This window comes from Chelmon rostratus, chromosome 5, assembly GCF_017976325.1.
Source record: "Chelmon rostratus isolate fCheRos1 chromosome 5, fCheRos1.pri, whole genome shotgun sequence".
In the NCBI taxonomy this organism is placed as follows: Eukaryota; Metazoa; Chordata; class Actinopteri; order Chaetodontiformes; family Chaetodontidae; genus Chelmon; species Chelmon rostratus.
Genome location: NC_055662.1, coordinates 11250454 through 11272875, shown reverse-complemented (window position 1 = coordinate 11272875; position 22422 = coordinate 11250454). Strand labels below are relative to the sequence as shown.

The 22422-nt window shown below is 43.0% G+C and overlaps 1 protein-coding gene across 2 annotated transcripts in view; it reads right to left on the bottom strand.

Annotated features, from left to right (window-relative positions):
* Window positions 1-3240: 3240 nt before the first annotated feature.
* The window catches only part of kremen1 (kringle containing transmembrane protein 1), a 56927-nt gene continuing 37745 nt past the window's right edge, over window positions 3241-22422 (bottom strand). Inside the window, exons 4-9 of one of the 2 annotated variants that reach the window (XM_041937977.1) lie at window positions 14889-15013; window positions 13048-13201; window positions 11190-11522; window positions 7495-7728; window positions 6817-6901; window positions 3241-6317 (exon numbers count right to left, since the gene is read on the bottom strand). In XM_041937977.1, the coding sequence (XP_041793911.1) occupies window positions 6158-6317; window positions 6817-6901; window positions 7495-7728; window positions 11190-11522; window positions 13048-13201; window positions 14889-15013 (1091 nt within the window). In that variant the 3' untranslated portion in view covers window positions 3241-6157. The remainder of the gene's footprint in view (window positions 6318-6816; window positions 6902-7494; window positions 7729-11189; window positions 11523-13047; window positions 13202-14888; window positions 15014-22422) is intronic. The other variant, XM_041937978.1, reaches the window with a different exon arrangement.

Below are 22422 nucleotides of genomic sequence, written 5' to 3'. Positions count from 1 at the left end.
AGGAACTACTGGATAGCATAGGAATAAAATTACATCATTTACTCTCACATTTAGTAAGTTAGTAATGTTAACTGTTTTATTATTTTAGCCACTTGAATAATTGTTTATTATGTGCAATACAATCAACTCCAGGGCTGCAACTAGGATTTTTATTTAATCAGTAAGAAATTCCTAGATTTTGTCCCAGAACCCAAAAGATGTTATTCTGTTGATTTGCAAACATTTTCTTTAAACAATATGTAAATATGGGATCAGTTCCTTACTTAATGCATGTGACCAGGAGGAGCAGGGGATCAAATCACCAACTGTCCAATCACTGAGCGACCAGCTCTCCCATCTGATCTATACAGTGATGTAGAACAGAGAAAAGCTGCTCATCCTCACACCTGAGAAGCTGGAGAATTACACAAACATTTTTGCATGGTAAATGACTTCAGTGATCGAAGTGGTTCTTGATTATTTTCAGCACCAATCATCTGTCCTGACGGCAGTGGTGAAAAAGCAGTGTATATAAACAGCTTTCAGCGGCATTAAGCTACAATAATAGAGGGAAAATCTTGAGCATTAAACAGGCCAACGCATGTACTCAAAACCACTGAAGGGCATGAGAGTTAATTGCACCAGGGTCATAGAAAATAGTACAGAGCGAGGCGGATCAAAACAGACAAGTTCGTGCACAGCCAGTAAACCTCTTTCACACACTTCCTTTTCAGGTCTGTCGAGGAAGACCAGCTTGTTCTTTTCTCTAACAGTACGTCTCTCCTAATCTACCTGACTTCAGTACCCTGAGTGCAGAAAGTGGCAGCTATTGTCTCCCATTCTTCTCACTTTCTCGTTCTGACAGTAACCAGACACTGCAAGCTATTGTCCCATTGTTGCCTCAATTACTGGTCACCCCGGGTTCAGAGGCATCAGCTTACTTCGCTCTTTTCCTTGACTATGGGAAGGTTCACCAGAGGGGGGTCTGCAGGCCAAGGCTTTTTCCACAGTGACCCAGAGGAGTGGTGATAAGGCTCAGAGTCTAGTTAAGGATTAATGTTACAGCTGCACAATTGCTATTGTGAGGAAAAAACACTTTGGGGTCAGTGGGAGGGTGTGGAGAAGGCCACAAGGATTTGATATCTCACTGTGGTCGTATGGATGACAGAACTTATAATGGAGGCCCTGCAAGACCTCGGCTAAGAAATCCCAGAATTTATGATCAACAGTATTTCTAATCAAAGTAAGTAGTTACATTTCTGGTTATTTTTGCACACTAAGTTGATTTTTATTACAATGGAAAGCAAAAACCAATGGCGTTCGTATCATTACCGAGGTACATCTGAGTAAATGTGTTCAAACGTTATCTCACCAGTAGAGGGAGAAAGAGGATCAGCTACAATTTGCTGTTTGCTGTTCTGGAATGTGTGTGTTTCTGAAACAGTTTCTAATATAAAACACTCACTCGCTGTATTCTCTAAGGCAGAAAGTGCATTTTAAAAACAGTATTTAATACCATGCCGTGGGCTATGGGTTTGCTGTTCTCCTGTATCTTCATATTCTGGTGGCATTGTTGTCTCGTACCACCTGAAGGGCACCTTCATTTTCCTTTGCTATTTTAATGAATTTGGTAATTTAGTCCAGTTTTTTTAAAGGCCTGAATGAAAAGATTTTTCAAAAATACCTAATTTTCTAATGAATTTAATTTGCAAAAGGGAAAACAAACCAAAAAAATCCAGGGCAAAGACACGCTGAGGCATCGCTGTGTGTCCTTCAGTCTAATGTTTTTACACTCACTGGCTGGTTAGTATGGAACTGGAGGACGTACTTTGCTTGCCGTTATTTGAATAATTATTATCTTGGGGTTGAACCATGTCAATTAAAAAATGTATATATTTTGTGTGTGTGTGGTGGAGCTGAGTGTAAGGAATGAGACAGCAACACAGCTGATTTTTTTCATACCGCAGTCAGATTGTTGACAGTGATGATGGTGTTTTTTGTTGCTGGGGTAAAAATCTTGTTTATTGATGAATTCAGACTTGTGGCATGTTTTCCGCTTGGTGCTGAAGCGATGCTGATGTTGGCAGACTATTATGTGGATTACTGCCTTGAACGGCCTCCTGTTTCTCTTTGGTGAACTGGTAGTTAAGGCCAGTAACACTAGGCTGGGTGTGGTGATCACGAAGTGGGCATTTTATGAATATTCTGCCTCCGTTTAGCTATCAGTTCAGCAGCATCTGTTCCTGAAGAGACTCTGGAGTCACGTGATTCTACACTGAAAAACATCATAAAGTCACTTTTGAGTAGCTACAAAAGAATGCACGTTATCATATGATATGATGAATTACAGACAGCAGAGCAAAATCATGACGAACATAACGATCCACAAAATATTTAAAGTCAAGACAGAGATATTATAGAGGAGTAAAATCATAAACAGTGTCTCATATGATACAACACCCTTTTGGCAGTTTTTATACTGTGTTTCTGAACAATATAAGTGACTCTGTTATTCAGGGACTGGGTAGGAGGGCTCTCAAACAAAGCCATCAGGCCTGTCCCGCTCCGTGTATTCACTGATTTCTCAGTGACTTATGTTTGAGAACATCAGTATGATTAATATACCACTAAACAAATTCTGGAGTCCATGGAGTTGCAGTTGTCTTGCCAACGAATAGTGAGCACACACTGCTGCACAAGTTTCTCAAAACAAACCCTTCAACAGTTTGAGAGTGAGCGCCAGATGAAAGAAACACAGGAACACCTTTCATGAATTAAGAAATCATCGTTGCGTACTTCCTAAGTGTTCCATCTTATTACACAGCCTTCCATGTTTGTTTTTTTCGTGGTGTTGCAGTTGTAAAGCTGAGCTCCTGCTGTTTCCCTCTAAAATGTGCAGGTTGCATGCTTGACCTCATCCCGGAGGGGAACCAATAGGTTACACATGGCACTCCAAATCCTCCCTCCGTGTGTGTGCATCTCCAAACAGTCTGGGAGTCATTTCACATATCTGATAAGTATTTAGCTCTACAGAAAAAAAGGGAGGAGGGGGTGCAGATGTCTCACCATGCAAAAACACTGAAGCCTGAATCTATTTTTTCAAATGGAAAAGTAAATGGGATTAGCTTGATCCGGGTTTTGCAGCCCATATGCTTCTCAGCCACTTGGGAACATAATATTGTGTGCGATTATAAAATAAATGGTGTTTTATTAAGAGGACGCAACAAAAAACAAAAGAACAAGCACAACACAAGCTTAAGAAACATGCATACAGTGTTTATTTTGCAACAGGACACATTAAATAAAACTACAAAGGTACTTCACTTATACAAAAGATAGATTATATCCCATTCACATACAAAATAACAATAATTTACTGTATAAATTAAACATTTCACTATTTTGCTATTTACAATTTGAATTTGATGAAAACAATGTTTTGGCCGCTCCAGATCATTTCCCACACGGCCTCTGGTGTTGTTTTCATGTCATCGAGCACTACAGGACATTCACATCAACTACAGTTTGAGAAAAGACCGTTTCCGCCGCTCAGAAGATAGCGTGGAATTTTCCAATTGAGTGGAGGACGGGACAGAAAATGGGAGTTTGCATAATTCACCAGGCTATCCAAACAAATATGCCCTTGTTAGATTTTAACTGTCAGATTTAGTTAGCTTGTGTTTGATTTGAACACACATTAATTTCCCATCGCTCTCACATCTAGGCTCTCTTTTCTCCCTCTCTCTATGCATGGTCTGCTCTGAACATCACAGACCCAGGGGCATGTGCTCTTGTCTTGCAATAATTAAGATGAGTTACAGTTGAGCAGACAGGCTAGAATACAGCACAGAGTCACATCTTTAAAAACATCTGATGGGGAAAGAAAGGTTCTTCATCGTTTTATGGGCCTCAAAATCTGTGTGATTCTTGAAAAACTATAAATCTTCTGACTTGAATGTCACTGCGAGGCTGCATCATGTGTCAAATACAACTTTTCCTCTCAAGTGCTCAGGTTGCTGCACAAAGTACTAATAGTTTTTTTTTCTCTTCACGGCAACTGAATGCAAAAGTGAATAAGTACTGTTTCGTTTTGTAAGTAGAAGCAAACTTAAGTGCACTGGCGTTTCAAATTTTATTAATTATAATTATAGAATTGTAATCCTATATCCTGTCTGTCACTGATAAGAAGATTTTCAGGGTGGCCATCTGCAGAGACCCCCGCTAACATCCAGTACCACGACAGGAAAGGCCAATTGTTATGCCGATGGCGAACCAGTAGAGCTTGACCTTTCGCAAGTACTTTAAATGTCACAGCAATGCACAGAAAACTGTCACAGCTGCAAACCTGCTGTCAGCTTGTGCATAGTACCGTTGAGTGCTTTTGGGTAGATTTCTGTCTGGTTATATTGTACGTGCTCAACCTTTTGCCCTGAAATCGAGGTGACAAGTAAAGGCTTCCAAGTCTGCAGAGTTTTGCGGAATTTAGGCAATTTACTGCTGTCTAAAGAGAGAAAGAAATGCATCCACCTTTGAGCTAAATTGACGAGTAAGTACCAAAAGCACTTTGACGGGTCTCTCAAATGCTTTGCCGAGTCACAAAATGAAAGAGCTGACATAAATATCATCATTCCCACACTGAATTACATAATATACAACAATATTCATCCTCCCCTGTAATCAAAAGACAACTTAATGTGAACAATATGTTCAGTAAATGTCCAAGACTACACATAAGAGCACACAGAAATGAAAAACAAACGTTTCTTTTAAAGCCTTGTCCGTTACGAGTGACGAGTTCTCTTCCAAAAGGCTGTGTGTTCATTTTGGAAACAAAAACAAATCATCTAACGTACATCATGTAACAAAAAATGTAAAAGATCCAGTTTGGAGAGGTGTTCAGTTGAGTGTACTATGTTTCAAAAGACTAATATCGAATGCTTTCAATCACTGTACAAGATGTGGCATCATTTCTTTACTTTACATTTCAGTGGTGGAAATCCTATGTCGGACCGAAACTCTTCACGTCCATGCTGATTTTAAAGAAGTGCAGACTCTTGTGAGGGACCTCACTCCGCTTCGCGAAAGAAGCAGATGTGAGGAATCTGAGACAAGGGAAGAGAAGATCCTTAAGGCACTTGAACGCCATCAAACCGGAAAGACTCCCACCCACAACCGAGCAGAAAAAGCCCTCAGATCTTCCCAAGTCTCCCTAAATGGCAGTTTGTCTGCAAACTGCACCACCCAACCCCCCTGGTGAACAACGCTACTTCTCCTCTCCACCCAAATCCACATGAGCGCTGAGTGAAGGAGTGGGCGAGCGCGCTCTCTTTCTCTCTGATCTTTTCATTTTACGGCGAGTGATTCAACCCCTAAGTGCTGTGATATCTGCTTTTTTGTGTGACGTCTCCACGTCCTGTTCCCCTCTCAGCAGAAAGCTAGCTGTCGCGTAAAACACGTCAAAAAGACAAACAAAAACACAACTCTTTGGATGGGAGGATTCTGGTTTTTGGCTGCAAGTGTTCATCGTCCGTATGAGGCAGTTAGAAGAGTTCTACAAAACTGTTAAGGTGTTAATTGTTACAGCACACGTGTATTAAAGACTCCATTTCTTCATCGTCTCCTTGATGCTGATGAAGATTCGGCTGTCACTCTGAAGCACCAGGAAGAGGTAAACCTCCCTGTTTCCTACGCTGAACACAGACAGTGAAGTTAGCCATTATTCTGCACCCTGCACTCTTTTTCACTGGTGAGCCAGCAGTCTGGAAGGGTTTTTTGGAGGTATGTTGATTGTTAGGGACATCTGTGGGTGATGTAAATGGAGACTCGCTGAACCAGAGAAGCTTCCCGCATGTTAAAAGCGTCTGTGAGTCTTTGTCAGAGCTGTAGATCTTCCTCCATCTAATCCTTCGCTCTCCTCTCCCACACCGAGGTCACTGACAGCCCTGCCTGTCCCCCTCCTCCTCGGTGCCGAGCAGGATGGGAGGGCCCAGCCACTTCGGCCCGCAGGCCACTTAGCAGCAGTCACTCAGTCAGTTGTCATTAGCCACTCAGTTGTTGGCTTGTTAGCGTAGCGCCTCATAGAGTTTCATTGTCTGAGGGCCTGGCATCTGACGGCCCTTGTACAGAGTAGTTGTGGGTGGCGGTAGCGTTTGGTGAACGGCGGAGCGCAGCAGTGGCACTAGTTGCCCACCAGGGGGCTGAGGTCGCCGTGGTGGTTCTTAAGCTTCTTCTTGAAGAGGGAGATGGTGGAGGGCCGGTACAGGATGATCCAAGGCTCAGAGGAGGCCGTGCTCTGGCTGCAGCTGTCTGAACCGCTGACCGTTGGGATGTTCGGGGACCTGAGAGGGGAGGAAAAAAGACGTTAAAGATGATATAAATGTGTTCTCCTAACATTGCTTTCATAACATTGCAAAGAAAGACATTTTCATTTTCACTTAAGAAAAAAGAAAGAAATGTTCTGCTTGAAGAAAATGTTTAATCAAATCAAAGAATTGGGGTCAGCAGACAAGTTGTTAGTCTCATTCTTTGGCACTGCCTGTGTTGCTATGACCGGGGTAGGATTTGAACATTTCTGTTTTGGCGACCTCTAGTGGTAGTGTCAACCAAGACACCAGGGCAGACAGGAATGCCTTTCATGAACCGCCTGAATGCAACTCCAAGAATGCGCTGAAGTTTCTAAAATGCTGTATTCACATAGAAATTCAGCCCACTGGGACTTTAAACGGGTGAACGCGGTCCTGCTCTTTCATCTTTTTCCAATATAAGCATAAAACTACAGATGCATGCTTTGACATTTGATGCTTGGTTGATCATGCACACCTACATCCTCATACTTACTTGACTGTGATGTGCAGCAGCAGCTTTGCCACCATGGCTATGACTGTCAGTATGAGGAGGGCAGCCAGAGCGTAAATGGTCCACACTGCAGAGAGGGAGCAACACAGTAACAAGACATCAGATACTGAATCACGCTAATGAAAGCAAACTGAAGCAGACTGAAAGGATTAGCAGGAAAGGAATTGTTCAAGCACTGCTGGTGCACCTGTTAGCAGTGCTCAGCCAGCAATTTGTCAAGAAATATTGACGCATTATCGTTGCACATCTGTTTTCTTCTTGTTGAGAAATACATGAGATGGCCCTTTGAGACAGAGCGCTCAGAGTTTGGAAAGATAATATTTGAGTGAAGTGAAAAAAAAAAGCACAGAACACGCCAGTCCACCCTGTGTAGCTTTGACAAGAGGCCTGATTGTGATCAGCAGGGAGACCCAAAGTAACTGCAGTCGTGATTCACTGACAGGAAGAAACAAGCGTCACGTAGCATTACTTCTGTGCAGCGATCGAGCCACTCTGGGCCGAGGCTTCCAGACGCCTCAAATCAAACTAAGATGATTTCAAAAACTTTCCGAGAAACCAGGTCATGCTAAATGAAAGCTCGAGCCAAGACACGTCCAACAACATCCGTGCAGAGGCAGAGAGAGGTGCAGTGGGTGCAGTGTATCATGGGTGTTAACATACTAGCGCTGTGGCCGGTGGTCTCGCCGCGTCCAGCCCACTGACCTGGCATGTTGTGCTCCGGTTTACCGGGGCTGGACGTGATCACGTAGAGGATCTGGGAGGAGCGTCCGTTGGAGGTGCTGTTGGATCTCTCGGTGACAGCTAATTGGGGCCCCGCTGTGCTGGAGACGTCCTCTCCCTCATCCTCCTCATCTCCTTCAGCATCCGTTGTTTGGGTGTCTTGGCTTCTCAGAGCTGCGGAAACGAGAATGAAGTGTAAGTCCAAAATTTACTTTCTTTATGCTCTGTTTTTGGTCTCCCGGGGGGAACATTTGGCTCTTTAGCAGCTAAATGCTCCTCTATGTTCACCGGCTAACTTTGCCTGTCTACCGCTTGGTACCAGGCGGGTAGCGTGAAGTGAGTTTTTAGAGCTTTTTCCTCTGAAAACAGCTGCCTGCTGTGGCCAAAAACAAAACAGATGAGAGTGGTGAACCAAAATAGTAAAGCTGCGGGCTAGAAACCCAAAACAATGAGCTCAAAGACACTAAAATGAGCCGAGGCAGCCGCAGAGTTGGGTCATAATTATCTGTGGGTTTATCACTACAAGCGACCCCTTTCACATATAAGCACTCACATGATCTATTGCTCACATAAAATATTGATGCTTAAGCTGCTTTGAATGCTTAGCACCATCACATTCACCTCTATTAAAACCACTGAAAAGTAGTGGACAGTACTTCTTAATACAGCTCTGCCTAAAGTGCAATTAATTATCCATAATAATTATAAAACACAACAACAGTGAAATAAGTTTAGCGACGACTGACGTGGCAAACTTTTTCATCATTCAAGCAAATATATTATTCATTTTGTACATCTTGCAATGTATAAATGATAGTACATTTTTCTATCTTCTTCTTAATCTTAATAATATTACTTTGAGCCATATAGGCCAGTCCTAACTGGAATACTGTTATAGTTCAAGGTAATGTGACATACTGCCTGTTGAAAATGTGACTATTTCTATATATTATAGGCTTTCATGTCTCCCAGGGAGAGGAGTGGTGAGTGGCATGTCCTGCGCCAGAGACACAGAGGAGGAAAAGATCTGCCATGTTGTTGTAATTTCTACAAGTTCAGCACACATATCACTTAACGCCCCTTTAATTATTCCTGTGGGTGAACTGGGCCGTGGCAGCAAGCACGCAGTAATAGGATACATCATGTGGATCGTGTTGTTGAAAGTATATACAGCAGAGTCACGAGTGAATTTTTAATACTAACAGCATTTGCTAAGAAACGGCTCGTCTTTGAAAAACACTCATGTGTGCTGTAAACATGTGGTGTTGAGAGCTTTCCTGTCCACCCAAGACAAGACTCAAAAAGTGTTTGCAATAAATTCTGTTTGTTTTAACCTGCTTACAGCACCAGATGGGCAGAGTTTGCTTCATAAAACAACAGTGCCAGAGAGCGTGGACTATTTCAACTCATTTATGTGTTCCCAGAGGAAAGCAATATCCTAAATAAGATCTCCTCTGCCTTTCATTTACTTCTCCTAAACATAGATGTGATTTTGAGAATGTCCTTCTCCTACTTCTGAAACACTGCTTCTGAGAAACAAACTGTGGAATGTGTCGTGCTGATATTTATGGGTCTCACTTGACTCTTTCATTATTTTTCTTACATCTTAATTTGCAGTAAGGTTTGGTGAGGAGACATATCTCAGAAACCTTGCAACAATCTCTGGTCATCTCACAGTAAGATACATCTCTTGAAATTGCTCCTAAGGGCATCGGAAGCAGAGATAATCAAGATATTGGTCATCCTCAATTAATATGATCAGAATTATAAGCTTGGGGCCAAATTCACAAAACATCCTATAAAATACAAGGATCTAAAATCTAAACAGGCCAAAAACACCAACTTCCTGCGACTTGGACACTGGAAAAAATGCAGTTTGGATGATGTCAGCCGTCTGTCACAATCATTCATCAAACCAAAAACATACTTTTCAGACCCCAGTTCGTTCAACAGTTCATTAAATAATCACCAACATAATAAATACTTGAATAAATGTGATTTCATGGCCATTTTCCAGTAAAATCATATGATGATTTGTTTTGTCAGCTGGAGAGATTTAATATGCTTAACACGTCAATATGTGACAGAGTTTATAAAAGTGTAATGAAATCAATCAATCAATCAATCTGTCTGTCTGAATCATGACGTCATCCATAGCCACAGGGTCAACCCCATTCATTGGCGGAGACTTTAGTGCCATTTAGAAGGACCCCTTGTGCTGAGAAGAATGACTGCAAGCTCCAATCTAAACTAAATGGTAAACCCCACCCATCCTGTGTCCTTCGCAGGTTAAAATCAAACGCCCAGAACTACTTCCAAATACTACTTGATCCAGTCCTGCTCCGCTCTTCCATGAATGGTGGTTGGATGTTTAAGCAGCGTGGGATTTTTTTTTTTCTTCTCACATAATAGCTCAACCTGACTGTGATGTTCCCAGAACTTCCCACATGTTCCCCATTTGCAAACAAAATACCATGCTTCAAACCCGGGCTCAGCTGAAACGCTCTGCCATGGTCATCTGACAGCGTTTATCCTGAAATTACCACTTTGACCGCTCAGCGGGCCACAGAGGAGATATTGCATGTATTTAGTCCTGATACTCATTTTAACTGCAGTCTTTCTCTTTGTACCTCAGCTGCTATGTATTTTTCTCTGCATCTTTCTGTAAAAAAAACACTATTTCTTCAGGAGGTGACCTTTTCTCATATCATGTCTCAGACTCCATTTCTTGGCTACATGATGCCTCACGCAAAACAAGAGCCGAGATGTGAGCCGAAAGGATCGAGCCTGTCCAAAGGTCGGAGGATTCTGACCTACGAATATTGTTTTTACTGTAACGCCACAGGGCAAGAAAAATGACACAGGACTGCAAATGGAGACAGAGAGGGAGGAGCGGGGACAGATTGCCTCCCAGTTGTAGCCAGCTGAAAGCTTGAATGTCACCTACACTGAATTACATCAGGGCGTGTTTCTCTCATGCCTCCAGAAATTAATCTATTAAATCATTTTTGGTGCATTCGCACTATCCACACAGACTCATTCTGAGAGAACAAAGAAAAAAAAACAGAGGACATTAGTTTGCGGAGATAAAAAGAATTTGCTGTGAGGTTTTCAACTTTCAGTGAGTTATAGCTCCCCAGCTAAATGTCTGCTGCACAGTGAAATCATGCTATCAGAAGGCGCGACGCATAGTATCACAGTATTTTGTATGTAGGTGGTGTAAAAAACTTGCTGTGTAATTCACTAAGGAACACACTCTGGAGAAGCAAAGCAGCCTGCTGCAGCTTGATAAGAGAGTGAGTTCCTAGAAAAACAAAACATTATTTAAATATGCAGTATTGCCTGGGGCTGTGAGACATTGACTAGCAAATGAAAAGGGAAAAGGGCCTGCTAGTGGTGTGACAACTGCTGCACCGGGCGCCGCCATGCAAGTCAGGACGCACCTGATCATGCAAATGTGGCTCTTGGTGGGTTTGAGGATGTATTGTAGCTCAGGATATTCGCTACAACTCAAAGCAAACATTAGAAGTGATAGTCTGTCATCGGCTTTGACTCATTTTACGGAGCCATTTGTCTTTTTACGCACTGCTAGAACCTTTCTCACCACAAATACCTAAAAGCAAGTGAACCCCTACCCTGGTAAAGCAGAGCGAATCCCTGGGCCTGGTTGGTGCGGTCTGAGTAGAAGTACAGTATGACGAAGTCGCCTGTGACGTTCACCAGCTCCCGTGGCGGGCTGCGCCAGTCGAAGCGCGCCACCACCTGGTTGGTGTTGCCGTCCAGTAGCTCCACCATGTCCGTCTGGTCGGAGATGTCAAAGAAGGTGAAGTTGAAGAGGATGGCGGAGGATCCAGGGACCTGGATGGTCCAGTAACAAACACGGCCAGGGGCATACTTGTCGGGGAAGTCAGGGGAGTAGATCACTCCTGATGGAGAGGAATAGTTTCCACCGCAGGCCCCCACCCGGGCTGGAAAGGAGAGCACAAAAAGAGCAGAAAACAGTGATCAGTGATAGATATATCAGTGATTTTTGCCATCAAAGCTTTGAAGCTGTTGAGATTCTTCAGTCTCTGAACTGATTATTGTTGACCTCGTGTACCTTGATAACAGACATCATGATACTGAACAAGTACACAAGTTGTCTCAAAACGTAGCCTCTTCAACGTGTTTCTATTTTTTGGCCTTTCGTCTGCACACAAACGTAGTTTCGGGTCATTGAACATCAAGCTTTTAGAAAACTCCTTCGCCATGGTGAAGACATTCAGAACCTCCTTGCCAGAGTTGACGTGCAGATGGCGAAAACTGAGTGTCTGGTTTGTGATGATTTTGTGCAGTAGACATGCTGGTTCCAACCTTGCTTATAGTAACAATACTTGTTGCATGTTTGCACATAAATGTACAATTACTATTCTACTGTACCGAGCAACAGAGGCATCAGAATGCGCTATGGTGGTCACTGCTAGATAATCCAGCACTCCCATGACGTAGCCAGGTCGGTGCTCTAGTTTAGTCTCTAGCTTGTTTTCAGGTTCCTGATGCCCCAGCATGGATTTAGGGTTGGGGTAATATTGTGGCGTTGGTTTTGGCGTGCTCTTGACAGCACTTCAATTGTGTTTTTGTGTTGTCATATGGAGATTATTCTTAAAAACAGTGCTTTTGTGTACTGGATTTTTTTGAAAAATAAGAGGATAAATACGAGTGTATGTCTGGACTATGCATGATACACCAGATTGGCCCCAATACTGACTTTATTACATGGATGGGGTATGAGCCATGGTGTAACAGACCCACGTTTCCATTGATCCATAAAATTTAGTGCTTCCGCTGTCAGTTACATTCCTTTGGGAACAGCTGGCTGCCAACTCCGTTTTTAGCGCCACAGCAATGGCTGACCTCATGTTAACTTGCACAGAAATGGTCGCAGTGAGTTGCAGTGAGGTAAAGAGCTTTTAAATTTGAGAAAAAGAGGCATTGGCTTGGTATTCTATTGGCAAATACCTTGAGTCAACGTATCAGAATTGGTAGTTGGGAGAGAAAAAGTTGGATTTGTGCATAATAATGAAGTACTTAAAACCGTTTATTGCCAACAGGTATTGATTACACATTTAATACTGTAAACTATGGCTGGAAGTGTTAATGTACAGTAATGTGGGAGGCTGGAGGTCTGATCTCAGTCGTGGATGAGGAACGTTTGGTGACATGGAAATTTACTACTGTGCCTTCTGGAGATGAACTGGAGCCTAATTCAACAAGGGAGGCGTTAACATGACAAGACGCTGACAGACCCGTTCCAAAACTTTACTTATATAAACTGCAGGCAGTAAGAGCAGAAAGGGTTATTAGCACAGATACAGACGTATTCTTGACGGGAATTATCTTAAATTACTATGGAAACCTCACAACGTGTTGTCTTGTTTTTTCCAGAATGCCAAATCACAGCACAGATGTGAAAAGATCGCAGTCAGACTCTGGCTGACACTGGTTAACACTCACTGTCGAAGATGATAACCCAGCCGTCTCCACCGCAGGGCTGGGTGTGGTCTCCGAAGCAAACATGGTTACACTCCATGCTCGGCGACTCGCCGTGGTCACGTGGGTCCACTTCGTTGCCACAGAAACAGGCGTATCCTGATTCCATTCCGGCAAGCTGCGAAACACAAAAGGACTTTATGCAAATCATTGCATCAAAAATTCAGAGCAAACTTTGGGTAACGCTACCCATAATGCTATTCATTATAAATCCATTTGGCATGGGCGCTGGCGAGGAAAACACAGAGGGAGTCCAACGACCGAGAGAGCAAACTTTGTGGAGGAAACGTGAGGGTTTTGGCCTTTTTTCTCCTAAAAATATTCAAAATGGATACTTTTTCCATGAAATTACAGATGATTACACATCAACTTTGCACAGAAATAAACAAGTTCGCAAATCCATCACACGTTCAAATAAAAGTGCTTTTATAGGCTTTGTGTCTCATATCAGCTTTATGTGAAACTGGCCAAACACTTGTTAAACAGTCGACTGTATGGAGTTCCTTCTCTCTTTGAAATTAAAGCGATTTGAGTCTAAAGGGCCTAATTTCTCTTTCTCTCGTGATTACAAGATGCTGTCATCTGAGTCTGGACAACGACAACCTCTCAGCTGATTAGAAGCTTCCTTTCAAACACAGCTGTGCACAGGGTGTAGAGAACAAACCTCACAGAAATAGCACCTATCCATCTTTCAAACCAAAACTGTTAGTAAACTGTTCCTGAACGCGTCGGAGCAGGAATGCGAAACGTCAAAAACCTTCACACATCGTGACCCCGCCACCACTGGCTGCTTGTTCTCAAAAGAGCTATTGTCCTTCATTCAAAAGGACACCATTGTCCAATTTTCAGCCGCTCAATGAATTCACACAACTGAAGGTACTGCATCATTTCCCACTCTGCGTCTTTTCTCATGGAACAGGAATTTGTCAAGCCTCTGCTCTCGCCAAGATGTATCAAGCTACGTCCTTGTTGCATTATTCTATCTGATGAAGTAACACCGACGTGAATACTTCTGGCGGAGCAAACAGGCGATGGAAGGCTGTCTAACTCATCAGGCATGCTCTTTGTCAGCCACACGGGAGCCGTGCTTCCGAGCACTGACGTTTCACGTGCACATTAAGGGCACTGACAGTCCAAGGGTAGGCAGACGATGCCAATCTGCCGCCACATCCGGTAACATCTGCTGAATTGAGAGGGGAGGGGGTGGCTGTCAGTATCTGTCAATGCAGACGGAGCTGAACTGCGTCCGCTGAGACAGAAAATGAACACCTGGCACTGTGCAGAGCTGGGACAATGGCGTGCCAGACTTAGAGATGAGGAAAATGCATTGAGGAGGAGGTGCCCACTGGGCTAATAACCATTCATTTCCAGCTGTCAGCCTTGATTGCCGTGATGATTTGTCATCCGCTGGTTGGTTTGAAACAGGGCTTGATGGCTGAATAAAGAGGGTATAGACTGCACTGGGCATCGTGGTAATAACTGTCAGGAAACTGCCCGTAAATGCAGATGATTTACATAAAAGCTTGACTACTGCAAGACACAGCTTGTGTCCGTTTTAGACATGACACGGGCAATTGACTGGACGCTTTTTCATCCAGTGAGGGGACACATTTAAACTTTCCAGTACAAGTGCCAGGATGAAGGACACACTACCCACATTAGAGTCTTGCTCCTATAGTTGTGAATGTTCTCTCCTACAGAAGCTGCCAGCTTAAATCTGAGCTAAAATCTAATGCCGAACATTTCTCGTGTTACAGGTTTTCCTTCTATTTCCTATATGTCTGCGTTGCAGGTTGAAACCTCACCTTGTATCTCTGCTTCCTGCAGAAGCTAATGCAGTTCTGGATGGTGAGTTTGTTGGAGGTCTCGCTGGTGCCGGACAGAGTGGGCGGGTCACCGCTGTCTTTGAAGCAGCCCAAGTTCCCAGGCACTGCAGGGAGACAGGAGGAGGGTGAAAAAACCATTAGTTACACACAACATCTGACATGCAATCTGTATCACATGCAGACTATTTTCTGTATAAATATCATGGGTGTTCTCTGTCATTTACTTTGTTATATCCAGGTTTCCCTCTGCAGCCATCAGTCCCTGGTTTGCATCTTATGAAACATACACCGTGTGCCGTAAACCTTTATGTGTCTCATTGCTTCCTCTAAGTGTTATTCAAACTTATAATCATGTTTGTGATTAACAGAACCCGCCCCCAAGGAACAATCTATGGTGACACACTGAAGAAGTATTCAGGCCTCCGTTTGAATGTTTTGGTGCGAACTGCCAACAGGCAAGCCAACGAGAAGAGAAGAGAAGAGAAGAGAAGAGAAGAGAAGAGAAGAGAAGAGAAGAGAAGAGAAGAGAAGAGAAGAGAAGAGAAGAGAAGAGGTAATGGAGGACAGGAAGAGGGGTGAAGGGGACAGGGATGTTTGAGTCATAGCGAGAGAGAGCTGGAATCTAGAAAATGTACCCTGTCAGATGTGCAGAGCAAGTTGCATCAGATTAGGGATAAAAGGTTTTCTACATGTATGACTGTGTGTGTGGTGAGAGATCAAATTTGCTACGTTTGGCGTGCCAAGACATGGAAAGAACTGTTATGCAGCACCTTTCTAGATGGTATTTGACAAATGGCAATGTTTAGAAGGAGGCCAAGTCAAACACTTTTACATCTACATTAAACAGAGGAGAGCCCATAAAAGTTATTATTATGATATTAGAGCATGAGCAAAACTTGATGTAGTAAAGTTTTTGGTTTCAGACTGCTACCTGAGACAAACTTTGCTCAATCTTTCATAGCAGCAGCTTTTTTATACCCTCTTGGTTTTGACCCTTGTTGCTGTCCATCACGTGAATGACTACAGAACATCAAAATGTTTGTTTGTTAGGCGAGACCTGGAGATGTATGACACAAATAGGCCAACAATCGCAGATGGATCACAGAGCAGGCAGATAGATGGAAGATGGATGTTGACATCCTTCCAGATCACATTCAAGTCTGATGGATCAGCCCGGCTCACTTAATCCACAGTGTATTCATCAAATACTATGCAATCTTTCAAAATCCAGCGCAGTGATTAACACTCCAAAGCTTTTAAATTCAACGTAATAGCTCAGGAAGTGCCAACAAAGCCTCCAGCTGTCTATACCCCACTTGTGATTTGTTTTTCATTGTGATTCAAACAGGCTTAATGTTGTTTCATTTCCATGTTCTGAGGTGAAACGAATTCAACAAACAGAAGTAAACGCACAATCCGAAAGTAATTTCCACTGCGCGTATGAAAAATCTCCCCCCAAAGCTCTTCAGTTTAATTGGAAATGGTGTCATCCGACTGTAGGGTGCAAAATGAGCTCATTAGGAAAAGCCAGAAAAGACACGAGCAAAGACTGTGTCCTAAATAGCTGTCAATGCTGCTCTGAGACCCAACGTGCATGTAAAAATCAAAAGCATGTGTCCTCACAAAGCACTCTTGTTCTTGATCAAGCATCTGCGATTTTCAATTTCAGTTTGATCTCCAAGTTAACTGAGACACAAACCATCTTTCATAGACAGCTCCCAGTGTGACTGATGCTTCGTGTGTTTTTCAATCTAATTACTTGCAGTCTGGTAAACTCAAAATGATTGAAATTTTCAGAACTGGAAATAAATGCACTAGACGCTTTAGCACTGACTCCACAAAACTTGCATCAGAGAAAAATAATTGGGATACACCTGTTGAATGTAGAGCAAAGAGCAATAAAAGATACATTTGAGAAGTAGTACAAATTAATTCAAATGCAATTTAGCAGAAGAGTCAGCGATGCAGTTTCCCCACGTATTGATAAAAGAGAGCAATGCATCAATTTGATCATAAGCAAGATACTACACAGGAGCATGTCCTGTCTGTTTGTGTACAACAGCTTGTGTCACACTTTGTGAATGCTGCAGAGTCTGACAACGAGCTCAGAGACCGTGGAGCCGTTTGTCCCCTGATTCTGCACACGACACTGCCCTAGAACTGAGTATCTCTCGAGCTCTTCGGGTGTTGTGTGTCTTCTCGTTTCAAACATTTGCATGTTGAAAGCTGCCTTCTCGTCTGATGACAGCGAGCTCCACCAGTGAACAACTGGCACCCAGTTGTTGGCAGTAAGACACAGAAAAACAAATGATCCATTTCTACAAGCCTGTTATGATTCAATTTTGGAATATGTTGGTATTCTGCAGCACAAAGCAAAAAGTATGACCATGCATGCAACTCAATTTGAATTTATCTATCTATCTATCTATCTATCTATCTATCTATCTATCTATCTATCTATCTATCTATCTATCTATATATATATATATATATATATATATATATATATATATATATATATCATTTTAGAGGTGCATCACTCAAAACTGCCTTCATGAACCAAAGTAACCTTGATGAAGACCACACACGTGCATTGTCTATGGGATGCCAGTAGTTGCCAATGTTAGCTTATTGGCTGGGACAAAAGCTCCTCTACATGCACAACAGATGCTGCAGATTCTTTCTGTTTATGTACGAATGAGGCACAAAGGCTTTTGGGAAAAACGTGTGACATGTTTCGGATTCCACGCAAATTGTTGTCCACAAGAATGTCCGCCACAGACTTAAGAAGGGAAGGAGGGGAGAGGGGGTAATGAAGGGAAACAGACGGGCAGAGAGAGGGCCGCGCCCTGCGTTTCACCCACGTTTGCTGACCGTAAAGTGACCGGCGAGATTTTGGCTGCAGCCGGGATTCGCTGCAGTGCGGAACTGTGTTTGACAGATGACTCAACACTCGAAGACAAAGTCCTCAGACTCCCTCAGACCAGCTATAAATCATGTGCAATATTCCTTTTTCAGCCGCAACCACGGCAAAGCTTTATAAATGGATTAATATGGTTGTTTGAATCATTTATCGAGACTCCGCGGCGCACTCTTGCAGAATTAAGGGCTGGATTATATGACAGGTTAGAGGCAAACATGACAGTAATGAGAATCTTCAAGCTACTTCATATTTTCAGGGTGAGACAGGACAGTGCTGTAGCAGCAGTTTCTTTTTTATCCATCACTTAAGTACACTCTGGATTAACACCAGTGAAGTGTGCAGGAGGGGAGATGAGAAGAGAGGAGAGATAAACACCTGGTTGGGAACCAGCAACCTCCCTCCGAGCAAGGCAGGCAGACGGGTACCACTTCAATGGAGCTTTTGAAGCGTCAGAGAAAATGCTACTGCAGGGCTCAACCGCCAGATTAAAGGCAGCAGTGCTCCTTTTTCATTTTGCTTTGACAAGAAGATTGCAGACTACAGTCAATTTATCTGTCTTTGTCCTCTCCTCGTCCCAGGGGCTGTGAAGCGCTGGCTGAAGAGCAGCAGGTGGTGGGATCGTATCGCGCCACGGCGCTGGACGTTTGTATGGAACTGGTGACGAAGAAGGCGGCAGCCACTGCACCGTGCCTTCCCTGCGTGCACAGCCCTTGTCCAAAAAAAGTTCAAAACTGTCCTTGCATGAAAACCTCTGAGCTCTTGCATGAAAACCTCTGAGCAAAGCATTGTTCCTTTAAAAACATCTGCTCTGCAGGCGCAACAAGTGCAAATATCTCCACGTACAATAAAAGAAAAAAACACACAAACACATTCAACACACTTCAAAGCTGTCAGTGGAATTTAGACTTTAACGAGCCAGAGGGGAGAAATGGAGGAAACACAAGGTGCATAAATGCTCCAGTCAGCCCAGACCAGACCTCTGAAAACCTTGGGGGATCGCAGCGGGAGGGGGGACTCCCACAAAGTTTAAAAAAAAAAAAAGAATAAAAAAATACACTGAGAGCTAAACAAGGCTTGACTGCAGCCAGACTCATCGCGACCCGGAGGCCTGCCTTAGCTCGGAAAAGAGCAGCAAGTTAGCCTTCCCACAATGCAACACAGAGCAATGCAGACGGGAGGCAGCAGGCAAAACAACAAAGTTCATGAGTGTCTGTCTAGCAGGGAGAAGGAGACACCTCTGTTGACGCAGCAGACACAACAACAGCGCCGACCCGAAACACATCAGAGAGAGAGAGAAAAGAACAACACGGAGGGATAGAACAACATCAAACATGTGCAGCAGGCTTTGGCAAGTGCACTTGGCAAGGGGCATGCAAGCAGGTTGATGAGCTGGGGGTGCAAACATGTTATTAAGGAAACATAATTACAGTTATAAATTTCGAAGCCATCTGGAGGGTAAAGAGCAAAAGAAATCCAAGAAAAAAAAAGGAAAGACGTAGAGAGCGAGAGGGAGTTAAATAAGTGTTTTGTTTTTAATGGGACTCCGGATCTGTCTCCCCTTTCAAAACAGATTTACTCCGAAGAGCCAGACTCCGCTTTCTCACTTTCTCCCAGCACAGCGTGTCGGATATTTACTCTTGAAATATGAGGTAAGACAGAAAGAGACTATGAAGCCGGAGGGAACAACGAACCTTTAAAGTCTCTGCTGTATAACAATGTTGAAACACTGTAGGACTCCAGTAGAAAGCTGTACTCACACTCTGTCCTAATCCTGTAATCTACAAGAGAAGCCAGGGTGATGCTGGAAGATACAACAGTCTGCAATACAACTGAAAATACATTAAATAAGGCTCCAAAATTAGGACAACAGGCATCAAAATCCTGGTCAGTTTCAATATCTTGTTTCTTTTTTTTTATAGATTTCTCTATCAATCTTATTATATCAACACTAGTATCGATAAACCTCTAATAATTTGGATCACACCAAATAAAAGCTGAAATTATACATATAGTCCTTATTATCTTTTTAATTTATTTTTATTATCTAAATTAGTTTTAATTGTTGTGTATAAATGGTATTAGTGTGTCTGATTCTGTACATTGAGCAAATACATTATAAAAATCTAAATGATATACAGAAGGTTGCACTGAAAAAAAGTCCCTAAACGTCAGCACACGTTTCTTCCTTCCTCCCTCCACCTACATACATCCACACTCATTTACACTCATTATTTGGGCTGGCAGAGATGATTCCTGTCAGGTGACTTTGTTTTGTTTAGTTGCTTTGTTTGTTCTGTCGATGAGAAAACAGTGACTGGGCTGCCTGAAGAATTCTGGACGTGGGAGCATGAAAGGTCACTTTCGCTGACTGATTGCGCCCACACAGATCATTAATGATATGGCCTCTGTGGCCACACTGTGTCGGTGACGGCGTGGGCTTTCTATGATGAATGACTACAGTCATGTTGAAATTTATCCCCGCTGTCGAGAATAACTTCTCCTTTACGTGCCCAATTTTTTTCTTTCCCCCCTGACGCATTGTTATTTCACGTTTTAGCTATTTGTTTTGTATTTCTATGTGCTGATGCATTTCATATAGAGCGGCGGTGATTAACTGAATAGAAGATCAACAGAAAAATCTGCAACTATTTTGATAATTGATTGTTTCAGTCTAAAGACGCGAAACATTTGCTGGATCCAGCATTCTCTATGTCAGAATTTCATGTCATATATGATAGTAAACTGAAAGTCTTTGGGTTTTGGACTGTTGTCTGACATCTTATAGACAAAACAATTGTCAGATGAACCTGTAGCAAAAGCCACTGCAAATTGCTGGCCTGACTTCATAAGAGCTGAACATATGTCAGGCAGCTGAGAGGCTGTAACACCTGAAGGCGTTTGCAGTGGGTGAGATGTTCTGTCAAAGGTGTAACTTCCAGTCATGCGCGGACCAGCAGAGCTGCATACACAACATGTGTCAAACTCATGAGGCATAGCAGCGTTACTGAGGAAAGCACATTTTAGTGCTCAGTATCTCTCCTCATCCTCATGCAGAGAATCATGCAATCATTCAATTATCATATATCACATCATTCAATTTCAAAGTGCAGCTCCTCCTTCCTCCTCTTTCAGTGTCTAAAATCACATGCTTTGCCTTCTAACGGCCTCGTGAATACATAAACACTTACATGTTTTCATTTTCATGCCTCGTTTGCCTTTAAACACTTTAGTAGACACTGATTTCTTTTATGGATCATTTTCTTACGTTGAATTTGACGTCTCAGATATTTAGTTTTGATAAAGAGAAGAAAAAAATTAAGGATCTTTTGTAGAAGCATGAAAGAAATCAAAAACAGAAAACCTGAACATTCACTGTGGCCAAAATCCTCCTTTAAGAAGCACCACTGCTTCATTAACGTCCAATTACACCGACACCAGAGACAAAAAATCATTAGTGTGTCTGTATTAGAGATGTACGAGCTGTGAGGTCAAAAGAAGAGAGACAGAATTTTAAAAGCACATTCCTCATGTGCCAAAAGGCTTGATACGAGTAATTTAACACAGGTATGTTGGAAACACTCCCACCAAGCCATTAATGCACTGCCAGCAGGTTAACAATTCAAATCTGATGCACACACACCTCCTGGAACATACACTACCTTCCCAGGAATGCTAAGTGCAGCAAGGCGAGGAAACCACACTTATCACACTTGGTGTTTATGTAATCCCCCCCCCCGTTCTGTCTCTCTGCCTTTATTCCGTGCTCTGTCTCCCTTTCATTGTGTCTCAGCCCCCATTTATTACCCCTTTTGTAGTACAGTATATTCAATACATAAACAAATACAGCTGCTGCATTTCATCTAGCCTGTGATTAGTCTTGTCGACTGCACCGCAGCCTGTGAGAACACAAGAGAAACCGAGAAATATGCCACAAACTCCCCCCGGATGACCATTTCTGGAAACTGTGTATTGCTTGAAAGGAGGTGGGAGTTGCTATTATGTGTTTCTGTCGAGTTTATGCTTTGCTTTTCTATGGAGATCATAACTTGTCCAGCCTGTAAATGGGCACGATTTACAGTTAAAAAGTTGAAAATAAGGGACTTATTATTGGACGGAATGAGAGGAGTGTTTGTATCGAACAGACAGACTTTGCTGGTGGGATGTTCAAAGCATGCTGCAGGGCTGGGTGTGTGTGTGTGTGTGTGTGTGTGCGCGTGTGTGCGTGTGTGCGTGTGAGTGTGTGTGGGAATGAGTATGTGAGACAGAAAGAGAGCCTCAGCAGTATACCACATGCATGTTGCATGATAACTCTATATGTACTGTATGTCCTCTTTTATCCCATCTAAACATTGCTGTGCGTGCGTGCGTGCGTGCGTGCGTGCGTGTGTGTGTGTGTGTGTGTGTGTGTGTGTGTGTGTGTGTGGAGGCTGTGTTAGAACAAGATTGAGATGGAGGAGATCAATGGCCCAGCCTGGGGCCCTGGGAGAGTGACTAACCATCTAATTAGAGGGAAGAGGGAAGAGCCGGAGCTATAAATGAATAATTAGTGCCTTCTCAGAGACCGGGATGAACAATGTGGGGAAGAGATGA